Raw genomic sequence first — 14,509 nt, 5'->3', positions numbered from 1 at the left:
AGGTCAGTTATGGGGGTAGCAGATATGGGGGTGCTGTTATAATACAGGTCAGTTATGGGGTAGCAGATATGGGGGTGCTGTTATAATACAGGTCAGTTATGGGGGTAGTAGATATGGGGGTGCTGTTATAGTACAGGTCAGTTATGGGGGTAGCAGATATGGGGGTGCTGTTATAGTACAGGTCAGTTATGGGGGTAGCAGATATGGGGGTGCTGTTATAGTACAGGTCAGTTATGGGGGTAGCAGATATGGGGGTGCTGTTATAATACAGGTCAGTTATGGGGTAGCAGATATGGGGGTGCTGTTATAATACAGGTCAGTTATGGAGGTTGTATATATGGGGGTGCTGCTATAATACAGGTCAGTTATGGGGGTAGCAGATATGGGGGTGCTGTTATAATACAGGTCAGTTATGGGGGTAGCAGATATGGGGGTGCTGTTATAATAAAGGTCAGTTATGGGGGTAGTAGATATGGGGGTGCTGTTATAATAAAGGTTAGCTATGGGGGTAGCAGATATTGGGGTGCTGTTATAGTACAGGACAGTTATGGGGGTAGAAGATATGGGGGTGCTGTTATAATAAAGGTTAGTTATGGGGGTAGCAGATATTGGGGTGCTGTTATAGTACAGGACAGTTATGGGGGTAGAAGATATGGGGGTGCTGTTATAGTACAGGTCAGTTATGGGGGTAGCAGATATGGGGTTGCTGTTATAATACAGGTCAGTTATGGGGGTAGCAGATATGGGGGTGCTGCTATAATAAAGGTTAGTTATGGGGGTAGCAGATATGGGGGTGCTGTTATAATACAGGTCAGTTATGGGGGTAGCAGATATGGGGGTGCTGCTATTATAAAGGTTAGTTATGGGGGTAGAATATATAGGGGTGCTGTTATAATAAAGGTTAGTTATGGGGGTAGCAGATATTGGGGTGCTGTTATAGTACAGGACAGTTATGGGGGTAGAAGATATGGGGGTGCTGTTATAGTACAGGTCAGTTATGGGGGTAGCAGATATGGGGGTGCTGTTATAATACAGGTCAGTTATGGGGTAGCAGATATGGGGGTGCTGTTATAATACAGGTCAGTTATGGGGTAGCAGATATGGGGTTGCTGTTATAATACAGGTCAGTTATGGGGGTAGTAGATATGGGGGTGCTGTTATAGTACAGGTCAGTTATGGGAGTAGCAGATATGGGGGTGCTGTTATAATACAGGTCAGTTATGGGGGTAGTAGATATGGGGGTGGTGTTATAATACAGGTCAGTTATGGGGTAGCAGATATGGGGGTGCTGTTATAGTACAGGTCAGTTATGGTGGTAGCAGATATGGGGGTGCTGTTATAATACAGGTCAGTTATGGGGTAGCAGATATGGGGGTGCTGTTATAATACAGGTCAGTTATGGGGGTAGTAGATATGGGGGTGGTGTTATAATACAGGTCAGTTATGGGGGTAGTAGATATGGGGGTGCTGTTATAGTACAGGTCAGTTATGGGGGTAGCAGATATGGGGGTGCTGTTATAGTACAGGTCAGTTATGGGGGTAGTAGATATGGGGGTGCTGTTATAGTACAGGTCAGTTATGGGGGTAGCAGATATGGGGGTGCTGTTATAGTACAGGACAGTTATGGGGGTAGCAGATATGGGGGTGCTGCTATAATAAAGGTTAGTTATGGGGGTAGAATATATAGGGGTGCTGTTATAATAAAGGTTAGTTATGGGGGTAGCAGATATTGGGGTGCTGTTATAGTACAGGACAGTTATGGGGGTAGAAGATATGGGGGTGCTGTTATAGTACAGGTCAGTTATGGGGTAGCAGATATGGGGTTGCTGTTATAATACAGGTCAGTTATGGGAGTAGCAGATATGGGGGTGCTGTTATAATACAGGTCAGTTATGGGGGTAGTAGATATGGGGGTGGTGTTATAATACAGGTCAGTTATGGGGTAGCAGATATGGGGGTGCTGTTATAATACAGGTCAGTTATGGGGTAGCAGATATGGGGGTGCTGTTATAATACAGGTCAGTTATGGGGGTAGTAGATATGGGGGTGGTGTTATAATACAGGTCAGTTATGGGGGTAGTAGATATGGGGGTGCTGTTATAGTACAGGTCAGTTATGGTGGTAGCAGATATGGGGGTGCTGTTATAATACAGGTCAGTTATGGGGGTAGCAGATATGGGGGTGCTGTTATAATACAGGTCAGTTATGGGGGTAGCAGAAATGGGGGTGCTGTTATAGTACAGGTCAGTTATGGGGGTAGTAGATATGGGGGTGCTGTTATAATACAGGTCAGTTATGGGGGTAGTAGATATGGGGGTGCTGTTATAATACAGGTCAGTTATGGGGGTAGTAGATATGGGGGTGGTGTTATAATACAGGTCAGTTATGGGGGTAGCAGATATGGGGGTGCTGTTATAATACAGGTCAGTTATGGGGGTAGTAGATATGGGGGTGCTGTTATAGTACAGGTCAGTTATGGGGTAGTAGATATGGGGGTGGTGTTATAATACAGGTCAGTTATGGGGGTAGCAGATATGGGGGTGCAGTTATAATACAGGTCAGTTATGGGGGTAGCAGATATGGGGGTGCTGTTATAATACAGGTTAGTTATGGGGGTAGCAGATATGGGGGTGCTGTTATAATACAGGTCAGTTATGGGGGTAGTAGATATGGGGGTGCTGTTATAATACAGGTCAGTTATGGGGGTAGTAGATATGGGGGTGCTGTTATAGTACAGGTCAGTTATGGGGGTAGCAGATATGGGGGTGCTGTTATAATACAGGTCTGTTATGGGGGTAGCAGATATGGGGGTGCTGTTATAATACAGGTCAGTTATGGGGGTAGCAGATATGGGGGTGTTGTTATAATACAGGTCAGTTATGGGGGTAGCAGAAATGGGGGTGCTGTTATAGTACAGGTCAGTTATGGGGGTAGCAGATATGGGGGTGCTGTTATAATACAGGTCGGTTATGGGGGTAGCAGATATGGGGGTGCTGTTATAATACAGGTCAGTTATGGGGGTAGCAGATATGGGGGTGCTGTTATAATACAGGTCGGTTATGGGGGTAGCAGATATGGGGGTGCTGTTATAATACAGGTCAGTTATGGGGGTAGTAGATATGGGGGTGCTGTTATAATACAGGTCAGTTATGGGGGTAGTAGATATGGGGGTGCTGTTATAGTACAGGTCAGTTATGGTGGTAGCAGATATGGGGGTGCTGTTATAATACAGGACAGTTATGGGGGTAGCAGATATTGGGGTGCTGTTATAGTACAGGTCAGTTATGGGGGTAGCAGATATGGGGGTGCTGTTATAATACAGGCCAGTTATGGGGGTAGCAGATATGGGGGTGCGGTTATAGTACAGGTCAGTTATGGGGATAGCAGATATGGGGGTGCTGTTATAATACCGGTCAGTTATGGAGGTAGCAGATATGGGGGTGCTGTTATAGTACAGGTCAGTTATGGGGGTAGCAGATATGGGGGTGCTGTTATAGTACAGGTCAGTTATGGAGGTAGCAGATATGGGGGTGCTGTTATAGTACAGGTCAGTTATGGGGGTAGCAGATATGGGGGTGCTGTTATAATACAGGTCAGTTATGGGGGTAGCAGATATGGGGGTGCTGTTATAATACAGGTCAGTTATGGAGGTAGCAGATATGGGGGTGCTGTTATAATACAGGTCAGTTATGGGGTAGTAGATATGGGGGTGCTGTTATAATTCAGGTCAGTTATTGGGGGTAGTAGATACAGGGGTGCTATTATAATACAGGTCAATTATGGGGATAGCAGAAATGGGGGTGCTGGTGTAGTATATATTTGGGGGTTCATATATGTGTTATATATGGATCTCATGTCATGTATGTTGTTATGTAGAACCTTCCTCTTCTGCCCCCTCATGGCTCTCACCCCGCCCCCCCCTCCTTGCTCTCACCCCCCCCCCTCCCCATGGCTTTTAACCCTCCCCCTCCACCCTCAGGGGGGTCACATACATTCAGGTTGCACATCCTGAAAAACAGCTCCTGACGAGCCCCAGGACATGAGGGGTTAAAGATGACAGTCCCAGGCTCCAAAATCTAAACTGGTTCTCCTGGAGACAAAGACTCCTCTGTCACATCTGCCCAGAGCTGCTCTATTGTCTCGCTGTTATCAGCAAGGTGACACAGTACAAAGCAGGTGGCGTATACATGGTGCGGGAGGCTGTGTCCTCTATCACATCGCCCTGCTGGGACCCCAACACAAACTCTTCCATAGACTCACTAGGGATTCACCCCCACATCCTAGGAACTCACCCCAAGTCACCCCCAAACTCTCGGAAATCACCCCAAGTCACACCCAAACCTTAGGAACCCACCCCAAGTCACCCCCAAACCCTAGGAACCCACCCCAAGTCACCCCCAAACCCTAGGAACTCACCCCAAGTCACCCCCAAACCCTAGGAACCCGCCCCAAGTTACCCCCAAACACTAGGATCTCACCCCAAGTCACCCCCAAACCCTAGGAACCCGTCCCAAGTTACCCCCAAACACTAGGATCTCACCCCAAGTCACCCCCAAAGCCTAGGAACCCACCCCAAATCACATCCAAACCCTTGAAAATCACCCCAAGTCACCCCCAATCCCTAGGAACCCACCTCAAGTCACCCCCAAACCCTTGGAACTCATCCCACGTCACCCACTCCATAGCGAAGAACTCAAACACACCCCAAGACACTGACCCCCCAGGGATCCACTGAAGAATCACCCCCACCCCCCAAAGACTGGGTTGAGCAGCTTTAGATTGTGGGTTATGGAACATCTCAGGATCATTGTCCTGGACTTATACTTGTTCTTCTCTCATTCATGCGCAGCCCTCAATGGGTTCTGGTCATGGTTGGGCTGAGTAGGGTTAGGATGGTCAGATTAGGGGGTTAGGACTCGGGTTAGGACTGGGAATTCGGGCTGGTTTAGGGTGTAGCAGGGAGATGTTAGGGTTAGCAGTCTCGGGATCCTCGTCTTGGGGTTCACCTCATCATCCATCATGGTGGGTTCTGGTGAGATATGGGTTCTGGTCATGGTTAGGCTGAGTAGGGTTAGGATGGTCAGATTAGGGGGTTAGAACTCGTTCTCGGGCTGGTTTAGGTTGTAGCAGTGAGATGTTAGGGTTAGCAGTCTCAGGATCCTTGTCTTGGGGTTCACCTCATCATCCATCATGGTGGGTTCTGGTGAGATATGGGTTCTGGTCACGGTTAGGCTGAGTAGGGTTAGGATGGTGAGATTAGGGGGTTAGAACTCGTTCTCAGGCTGGTTTAGGTTGTAGCAGTGAGATGTTAGGGTTAGCAGTCTCAGGATCCTTGTCTTGGGGTTCACCAGTGGGTTGTGATGGTCAGATTGTGGGTTCTGGCCATGGTTAGGCTGAGTAGGGTTAGGATGGTCAGATTAGGGGGTTTGGACTCGGGTTCGGGCTGGTTTAGGGTGTAGCAGTGAGATGTTAGGGTTAGCAGTCTCGGGATCCTCGTCTTGGGGTTCACCTCATGATCCTTCATCTACACCTCTCAGTGGGTTGTGATGGTCAGATTAGGGCTCTGGTCATGGTTAGGCTGAGTAGGGTTAGGATGGTGAGATTAGGGGGTTAGGACTCGGTTTCGGGCGGGTTTAGGGTGTAGCAGTGAGATGTTATGGTTAGCAGTCTCAGGATCCTCGTCTTGGGGTTCACCTCATCATCCATCATCTACACCTCTCAGTGGGTTCTGGTCAGATATGGGTTCTGGTCATGGTTAGGCTGAGTAGGGTTAGGATGGTCAGATAAGGGGATTAGGACTCGGGTTCGGGCTGGTTTAGGGTGTAGCCATGAGATGTTATGGTTAGCAGTCTCGGGATCCTCATCTTGGGGTTCACCTCATCATCCTTCATCTACACCTCTCACTGGGTTCTGGTGAGATATGGGTTATGGTTATGGTTAGGCTGAGCAGGGTTAGGATGGTCAGATTAGGGGGTTAGGACTCGGGTTAGGACTCGGGTCAGGGCTGGTTTAGGGTGTAGCAGTGAGATGTTAGGGTTAGCAGTCTCGGGATCCTCGTCTTGGGGTTCACCTCATGATCCTTCATCTACACCTCTCAGTGGGTTGTGATGGTCAGATTAGGGCTCTGGTCATGGTTAGGCTGAGTAGGGTTAGGATGGTGAGATTAGGGGGTTAGGACTCGGTTTCGGGCGGGTTTAGGGTGTAGCAGTGAGATGTTATGGTTAGCAGTCTCAGGATCCTCGTCTTGGGGTTCACCTCATCATCCATCATCTACACCTCTCAGTGGGTTCTGGTCAGATATGGGTTCTGGTCATGGTTAGGCTGAGTAGGGTTAGGATGGTCAGATAAGGGGATTAGGACTCGGGTTCGGGCTGGTTTAGGGTGTAGCCATGAGATGTTATGGTTAGCAGTCTCGGGATCCTCATCTTGGGGTTCACCTCATCATCCTTCATCTACACCTCTCACTGGGTTCTGGTGAGATATGGGTTATGGTTATGGTTAGGCTGAGCAGGGTTAGGATGGTCAGATTAGGGGGTTAGGACTCGGGTTAGGACTCGGGTCAGGGCTGGTTTAGGGTGTAGCAGTGAGATGTTATGGCTAGCAGTCTCGGGATCCTCGTCTTGGGTTTCACCTCATCATCCTTCATGGTGGGTTCTGGTGAGATATGGGTTATGGTCATGGTAAGGCTGAGCAGGTTTAGGATGGTCAGATTAGGGGGTTAGAACTCGGGTTAGGACTCGGGTCAGGGCTGGTTTAGGGTGTAGCAGTGAGATGTTAGGGTTAGCAGTCTTGGGATCCTCGTCTTGGGTTTCACCTCATCATCCTTCATGGTGGGTTCTGGTGAGATATGGGTTCTGGTCATGGTTAGGCTGAGTAGGATTAGGGGGTTAGGACTCGGTTTCGGGCTGGTGTAGGGTGTAGCAGTGAGATGTTATGGTTAGCAGTCTCAGAATCCTCGTCTTGGGGTTCACCTCATCATCCATCATCTACATCTCTCAGTGGGTTCTGGTGAGATATGGGTTCTGGTCATGGTTAGGCTGAGTAGGGTTAGGATGGTCAGGTTAGGGGGTTAGGACTCGGGTTCGGGCTGGTTTAGGGTGTAGCCATGAGATGTTAGGGTTAGCAGTCTCAGGATCCTCCTCTTGGGGTTTACCTCATCATCCTTCATCCACACCTCTTAGTGGGTTCTGGTAAGATTGTGGATTCTGGTCATGGTTAGGCTGAGTAGGGTTAGGATGGTGAGATTAGGGGGTTAGGACTCGGGTTAGGGCGGGTTTAGGGTGTAGCAGTGAGATGTTAGGGTTAGCAGTCTCAGGATCCTTGTCTTGGGGTTCACCTCATCATCCATCATCTACACCTCTCACTGGGTTCTGGTGAGATATGGGTTCTGGTCATGATTAGGCTAAGCAGGGTTAGGATGGTCAGATTAGGGGGTTAGGACTCGGGTTGGGACTCGGGTCAGGGCTGGTTTAGGGTGTAGCAGTGAGATGTTAAGGTTAGCAGTCTCGGGATCCTCGTCTTGGGTTTCACCTCATCATCCTTCATGGTGGATTCTGGTGAGATATGGGTTCTGGTCATGGTTAGGCTGAGCAGGGTTGGGATGGTGAGATTAGGGGGTTAGGACTCGGGTTAGGGCGGGTTTAGGGTGTAGCAGTGAGATGTTAGGGTTAGCAGTCTCAGGATCCTTGTCTTGGGGTTCACCTCATCATCCATCATCTACACCTCTCACTGGGTTCTGGTGAGATATGGGTTCTGGTCATGATTAGGCTAAGCAGGGTTAGGATGGTCAGATTAGGGGGTTAGGACTCGGGTTGGGACTCGGGTCAGGGCTGGTTTAGGGTGTAGCAGTGAGATGTTAAGGTTAGCAGTCTCGGGATCCTCGTCTTGGGTTTCACCTCATCATCCTTCATGGTGGGTTCTGGTGAGATATGGGTTCTGGTCATGGTTAGGCTGAGCAGGGTTGGGATGGTGAGATTAGGGGGTTAGGACTCGGGTTAGGGCGGGTTTAGGATGTAGCAGTGAGATGTTAGGGTTAGCAGTCTCAGGATCCTTGTCTTGGGGTTCACCTCATCATCCATCATCTACATCTATCAGTGGGTTCTGGTGAGATATGGGTTCTGGTCATGATTAGGCTGAGCAGGGTTAGGATGGTCAGATTAGGGGGTTAGGACTCGGGTTAGGACTCGGGTCAGGGCTGGTTTAGGGTGTAGCAGTGAGATGTTAAGGTTAGCAGTCTCGGGATCCTCGTCTTGGGTTTCACCTCATCATCCTTCATGGTGGGTTCTGGTGAGATATGGGTTCTGGTCATGGTTAGGCTGAGCAGGTTTAGGATGGTCAGATTAGGGGGTTAGGACTCGGGATTCGGGCTGGTTTAGGGTGTAGCCATGAGATGTTATGGTTAGCAGTCTCAGAATCCTCGTCTTGGGTTTCACCTCATCATCCTTCATGGTGGGTTCTGGTGAGATATGGGTTCTGGTCATGGTTAGGCTGAGCAGGGTTGGGATGGTCAGGTTAGGACTCGGGTTAGGACTCGGGTCAGGGCTGGTTTAGGGTGTAGCAGTGAGATGTTAAGGTTAGCAGTCTCGCGATCCTCGTCTTGGGTTTTACCTCATCATCCTTCATGGTGGGTTCTGGTGAGATATGGGTTCTGGTCATGGTTAGGCTGAGCAGGTTTAGGATGGTCAGATTAGGGGGTTAGGACTCGGGATTCGGGCTGGTTTAGGGTGTAGCCATGAGATGTTATGGTTAGCAGTCTCAGAATCCTCGTCTTGGGTTTCACCTCATCATCCTTCATGGTGGGTTCTGGTGAGATATGGGTTCTGGTCATGGTTAGGCTGAGCAGGGTTGGGATGGTCAGGTTAGGACTCGGGTTAGGACTTGGGTCAGGGCTGGTTTAGGGTGTAGCAGTGAGATGTTAAGGTTAGCAGTCTCGGGATCCTCGTCTTGGGTTTCACCTCATCATCCTTCATGGTGGGTTCTGGTGAGATATGGGTTCTGGTCATGGTTAGGCTTAGCAGGTTTAGGATGGTCAGATTAGGGGGTTAGGACTCGGGATTCGGGCTGGTTTAGGGTGTAGCAGTGAGATGTTAGGGTTAGCAGTCTTGGGATCCTCGTCTTGGGTTTCACCTCATCATCCTTCATGGTGGGTTCTGGTGAGATATGGGTTCTGGTCATGGTTAGGCTGAGCAGGGTTGGGATGGTCAGGTTAGGACTCGGGTTTGGGCTGGTTTAGGGTGTAGCAGTCAGATGTTATGGTTAGCAGTCTCAGGATCCTCGCCCTGGTTTCACCCTCCTCCTCCTCCTCCTCCTCTCCTTCATCCACACCTACTAGTGGATTAGCTTTTTGGAACTAGTTTGTCTACTTTTTAATCCGGAACTGAACAGTGAGAGGGAAGAGTGAAACAGACAGACTAGTCGCCACCCTGCTGCCGGGGGGTTCAGTTTGCCAGGATTGTGGGGTACCATCTCTTCTTGGGATACACACTGGACTACAGGAAGCTGCTGGGGCAGTTACAATGCCTGGAGGACACTGGGGTCTCTGGAGGGCAGTTCTACTGGTGATGGCTACCTGCACAGGTAAGTGGACAGTACTTGTTTGGGGACTGAGAGGTGGGTCCCACCGAGGAGGTCTATGTGTGATGGAAGTTCTCAGAAGTGAAGATGGTTCCATAGAGAGAGGAAGCAGGACAGACGTGACCATGTAGTGCCCAGACCCCTATACATGAGAACATATAGATGTGTAGGTATCTGTTCCCCCCTGGGCGGCCGCCATGCTCAGCAGCCTTCTTCCTGTGTTTCTGAGCACCTCATGGTGTTGTCACTGCTGTTATGATGAGGGTGATGAGGATGATGAGGGTGATGAGGCGGCATCGCGTGTGATCATCCCTATGTCATGTATGGAGGAGCCGCCAGTCAGGGTGAATCATGTTGTGATGTGATTCCAGCCCTCGGAGCCTCGCACGCTCACACAAGGAGTTTTACAGGATTTGGCTGATCCACCCCTCACCATCATCTGTAATTATGGGTCCTGGAGTCACCGCACACCGGCCCCATGGATGGAGCTTTATGGGGCAGCTGGGCAGAAGTCATCCTATAGTGGCCCCATGGATGGAGCTTTATGGGGCAGCTGGACAGAAGTCACCCTATCGTGGCCCCATGAATGCAGCTTTATGGGGCAGCTGGGCCAGAAGTCACCCTATCGTGGCCCCATGAATGCAGCTTTATGGGGCAGCTGGGCCAGAAGTCACCCTATAGTGGCCCCATGGATGGAGCTTTATGGGGCAGCTGGGCAGAAGTCACCCTATAGTGGCCCCATGGATGGAGCTTTATGGGGCAGCTGGGCAGAAGTCACCCTATAGTGGCCCCATGGATGGAGCTTTATGGGGCAGCTGGGCAGAAGTCACCCTATAGTGGCCCCATGGATGGAGCTTTATGGGGCAGCTGGGCAGAAGTCACCCTATAGTGGCCCCATGGATGGAGCTTTATGGGGCAGCTGGGCAGAAGTGGCCCCATGGATGGAGCTTTATGGGGCAGCTGGGCAGAAGTCACCCTATCGTGGCCCCATGGATGCAGCTTTATGGGGCAGCTGGGCAGAAGTCACCCTATCGTGGCCCCATGAATGCAGCTTTATGGGGCAGCTGGGCCAGAAGTCACCCTATAGTGGCCCCATGGATGGAGCTTTATGGGGCAGCTGGGCAGAAGTCACCCTATAGTGGCCCCATGGATGGAGCTTTATGGGGCAGCTGGGCAGAAGTCACCCTATAGTGGCCCCATGGATGGAGCTTTATGGGGCAGCTGGGCAGAAGTCACCCTATAGTGGCCCCATGGATGGAGCTTTATGGGGCAGCTGGGCAGAAGTCACCCTATAGTGGCCCCATGGATGGAGCTTTATGGGGCAGCTGGGCAGAAGTCACCCTATCGTGGCCCCATGGATGGAGCTTTATGGGGCAGCTGGGCAGAAGTCACCCTATCGTGGCCCCATGGATGCAGCTTTATGGGGCAGCTGGGCAGAAGTCACCCTATAGTGGCCCCATGGATGGATCTTTATAGGGCAGCTGGGCAGAAGTCACCCTATAGTGGCCCCATGGATGGATCTTTATAGGGCAGCTGGGCAGAAGTCACCCTATCATTGCCCTATGGATGCAGCTTTATGGGGCAAATGGGCAGAAGTCACCCTATAGTGGCCACATGGATGCAGCTTTATGGGGCAGCTGGGCCAGAAGTCACCCTATTGTGGCCCCATGGATGGAGCTTTATGGGGCAGCGGGGCCAGAAGTCACCCTATTGTGGCCCCATGGATGGAGCTTTATGGGGCAGCGGGGCTAGAAGTCACCCTATTGTGGCCCCATGGATGGAATGATAGGGGGTGCAGCCGGGTCCCAAACTCACCTCACACTTGGCCCATTAAGAAGTCCACAAACTCATCCCACCTGACCCTCATACGTCCAGAGTGTGCACGGATTTCCGCGCTGAAGCAGGTGCCAAAATAAAAAACTTCTCCAGCTCTCCAAAGGACAATTGGTCCATGACTAGGACTATGTAGTGTGGAGGAGCCTTGGTTTATGGGCTACTGGCCTCAGGGATGGAGCTATAGGGTAAAGCAGGGTCACCTCATACTGGCCTCAGGGATGGAGCCAAAGGGGTGCAGTGGGGTCACCTCATACTGGCCTCGGGGATGGAGCTATAGGGGTGCAGTGGGGTTACCTCATACTGGCCTCAGGGATGGAGCTATAGGGGTGCAGTGGGGTCACCTCATACTGGCCTCAGGGATGGAGCTATAGGGGTGCAGTGGGGTCATCTCATACTGGCCTCAGGGATGGAGCTATAGGGGTGCAGTGGGGTCACCTCATACTGGCCTCAGGGATGGAGCTATAGGGGTGCAGTGGGGTCACCTCATACTGGCCTCAGGGATGGAGCTATAGGGGGTGCAGCGGGGTCACCTCGTACTGGCCTCAGGGCTGGAGCTATAGGGGTGCAGTGGGGTCACCTCATACTGGCCTCGGGGATGGAGCTATAGGGGTGCAGTGGGGTTACCTCATACTGGCCTCAGGGATGGAGCTATAGGGGTGCAGTGGGGTCACCTCATACTGGCCTCAGGGATGGAGCTATAGGGGTGCAGTGGGGTCACCTCATACTGGCCTCAGGGATGGAGCTATAGGGGGTGCAGCGGGGTCACCTCGTACTGGCCTCAGGGCTGGAGCTATAGGGGTGCAGTGGGGTCACCTCATACTGGCCTCGGGGATGGAGCTATAGGGGTGCAGTGGGGTTACCTCATACTGGCCTCAGGGATGGAGCTATAGGGGTGCAGTGGGGTTACCTCATACTGGCCTCAGGGATGGAGCTATAGGGGTGCAGTGGGGTCACCTCATACTGGCCTCAGGGATGGAGCTATAGTGGTGCAGTGGGGTCACCTCATACTGGCCTCAGGGATGGAGCTATAGGGTACAGCAGGGTCACCTTATACTGGCCTCAGGGATGGAGCCATAGGGGTGCACTGGGGTCACCTCATACTGGCCTCAGGGATGGAGCTATAGGGGTGCAGTGGGGTTACCTCATACTGGCCTCAGGGATGGAGCTATAGGGGTGCAGTGGGGTCACCTCATACTGGCCTCAGGGATGGAGCTATAGGGGGTGCAGCGGGGTCACCTCATACTGGCCTCAGGGATGGAGCTATAGGGGTGCAGCGGGGTCACCTCTTACTGGCCTCAGGGATGGAGCTATAGGGGTGCAGCGGGGTCATCTCATACTGGCCTCAGGTATGGAGCTATAGGGGTGCAGTGGGGTTACCTCATACTGGCCTCAGGGATGGAGCTATAGGGGGTGCAGTGGGGTCACCTCATACTGGCCTCAGGGATGGAGCTATAGGGGTGCAGTGGGGTCATCTCATACTGGCCTCAGGGATGGAGCTATAGAGGGTGCAGCGGGGTCACCTCATACTGGCCTCAGGGATGGAGCTATAGGGGTGCAGTGGGGTCATCTCAAACTGGCCTCAGGGATGGAGGTATAGGGGGTGCAGCGGGGTCACCTCATACTGGCCTCAGGGATGGAGCTATAGGGGTGCAGTGGGGTCACCTCACACTGGCCTCAGGGATGGAGCTATAGGGGGTGCAGCGGGGTCATCTCATACTGGCCTCAGGGATGGAGCTATAGAGGTGCAGTGGGGTCACCTCATACTGGCCTCAGGGATGGAGCTATAGGGGTGCAGTGTGGTCACCTCATACTGGCCTCAGGGATGGAGCTATAGGGGTGCAGTGGGGTCATCTCATACTGGCCTCAGGGATGGAGCTATAGAGGGTGCAGCGGGGTCACCTCGTACTGGCCTCAGGGATGGAGCTATAGGGGGTGCAGCGGGGTCACCTCATACTGGCCTCAGGGATGGAGCTATAGGGGTGCAGTGGGGTCACCTCATACTGGCCTCAGGGATGGAGCTATAGGGGGTGCAGTGGGGTCACCTCATACTGGCCTCAGGGATGGAGCTATAGAGGTGCAGTGGGGTCACCTCATACTGGCCTCAGGGATGGAGCTATAGGGGGTGCAGCGGGGTCACCTCATACTGGCCTCAGGGATGGAGCTATAGGGGTGCAGTGGGGTTACCTCATACTGGCCTCAGGGATGGAGCTATAGGGGGTGCAGTGGGGTCACCTCATACTGGCCTCAGGGATGGAGCTATAGGGGTGCAGTGGGGTCACCTCATACTGGCCTCAGGGATGGAGCTATAGAGGTGCAGTGGGGTCACCTCATACTGGCCTCAGGGATGGAGCTATAGGGGGTACAGCAGGGTCACCTCATACTGGCCTCAGGGATGGAGCTATAGAGGTGCAGTGGGGTCACCTCATACTGGCCTCAGGGATGGAGCTATAGGGGGTGCAGCGGGGTCACCTCATACTGGCCTCAGGGATGGAGCTATAGGGGGTGCAGTGGGGTCACCTCGTACTGGCCTCAGGGATGGAGCTATAGGGGGTGCAGTGGGGTCACCTCATACTGGCCTCAGGGATGGAGCTATAGGGGTGCAGTGGGGTCACCTCGTACTGGCCTCAGGGATGGAGCTATAGGGGGTGCAGCGGGGTCACCTCATACTGGCCTCAGGGATGGAGCTATAGGGGGTGCAGTGGGGTCACCTCGTACTGGCCTCAGGGATGGAGCTATAGGGGGTGCAGTGGGGTCACCTCATACTGGCCTCAGGGATGGAGCTATAGGGGGTGCAGTGGGGTCACCTCATACTGGCCTCAGGGATGGAGCTATAGGGGTGCAGTGGGGTCACCTTATACTAGATACATGAATGGAGGTATACGAGGTGCAGCCGAGTCCTGGAGTCCCCTCACACGGATGGAGTTATAGGGGTGCAGCCGGCAGGGGTAAATCTTAAAGGGAACCTGTCATCAGAAATTGGCCTAACAAACCACCAGCAGTTTATTGTCAGCAGTGGAGCAGCTTCGTGGTGATGTCTCTTCCATCCCCTGGTGCCGGCATCATCCAGAAAATCTACATTGAAGTAAGATGTAAATTTGTA

The 14,509-nt window shown here is 52.2% G+C and overlaps 1 protein-coding gene across 1 annotated transcript in view; it reads left to right on the top strand.

The window, feature by feature from the left end:
* Positions 1 to 9,369: 9,369 nt before the first annotated feature.
* Positions 9,370 to 14,509, top strand: part of NECTIN4 (nectin cell adhesion molecule 4) — a 94,497-nt gene continuing 89,357 nt past the window's right edge. Inside the window, exon 1 of the mRNA XM_072114412.1 lies at positions 9,370 to 9,576. Within this exon, the coding sequence (XP_071970513.1) occupies positions 9,516 to 9,576 (61 nt within the window). The 5' untranslated portion in view covers positions 9,370 to 9,515. The remainder of the gene's footprint in view (positions 9,577 to 14,509) is intronic.

Source organism: Engystomops pustulosus, chromosome 7 (genome assembly GCF_040894005.1).
Source record: "Engystomops pustulosus chromosome 7, aEngPut4.maternal, whole genome shotgun sequence".
NCBI lineage: Eukaryota > Metazoa > Chordata > Amphibia > Anura > Leptodactylidae > Engystomops > Engystomops pustulosus.
This window is presented reverse-complemented; position numbering and strand designations above follow the sequence as displayed.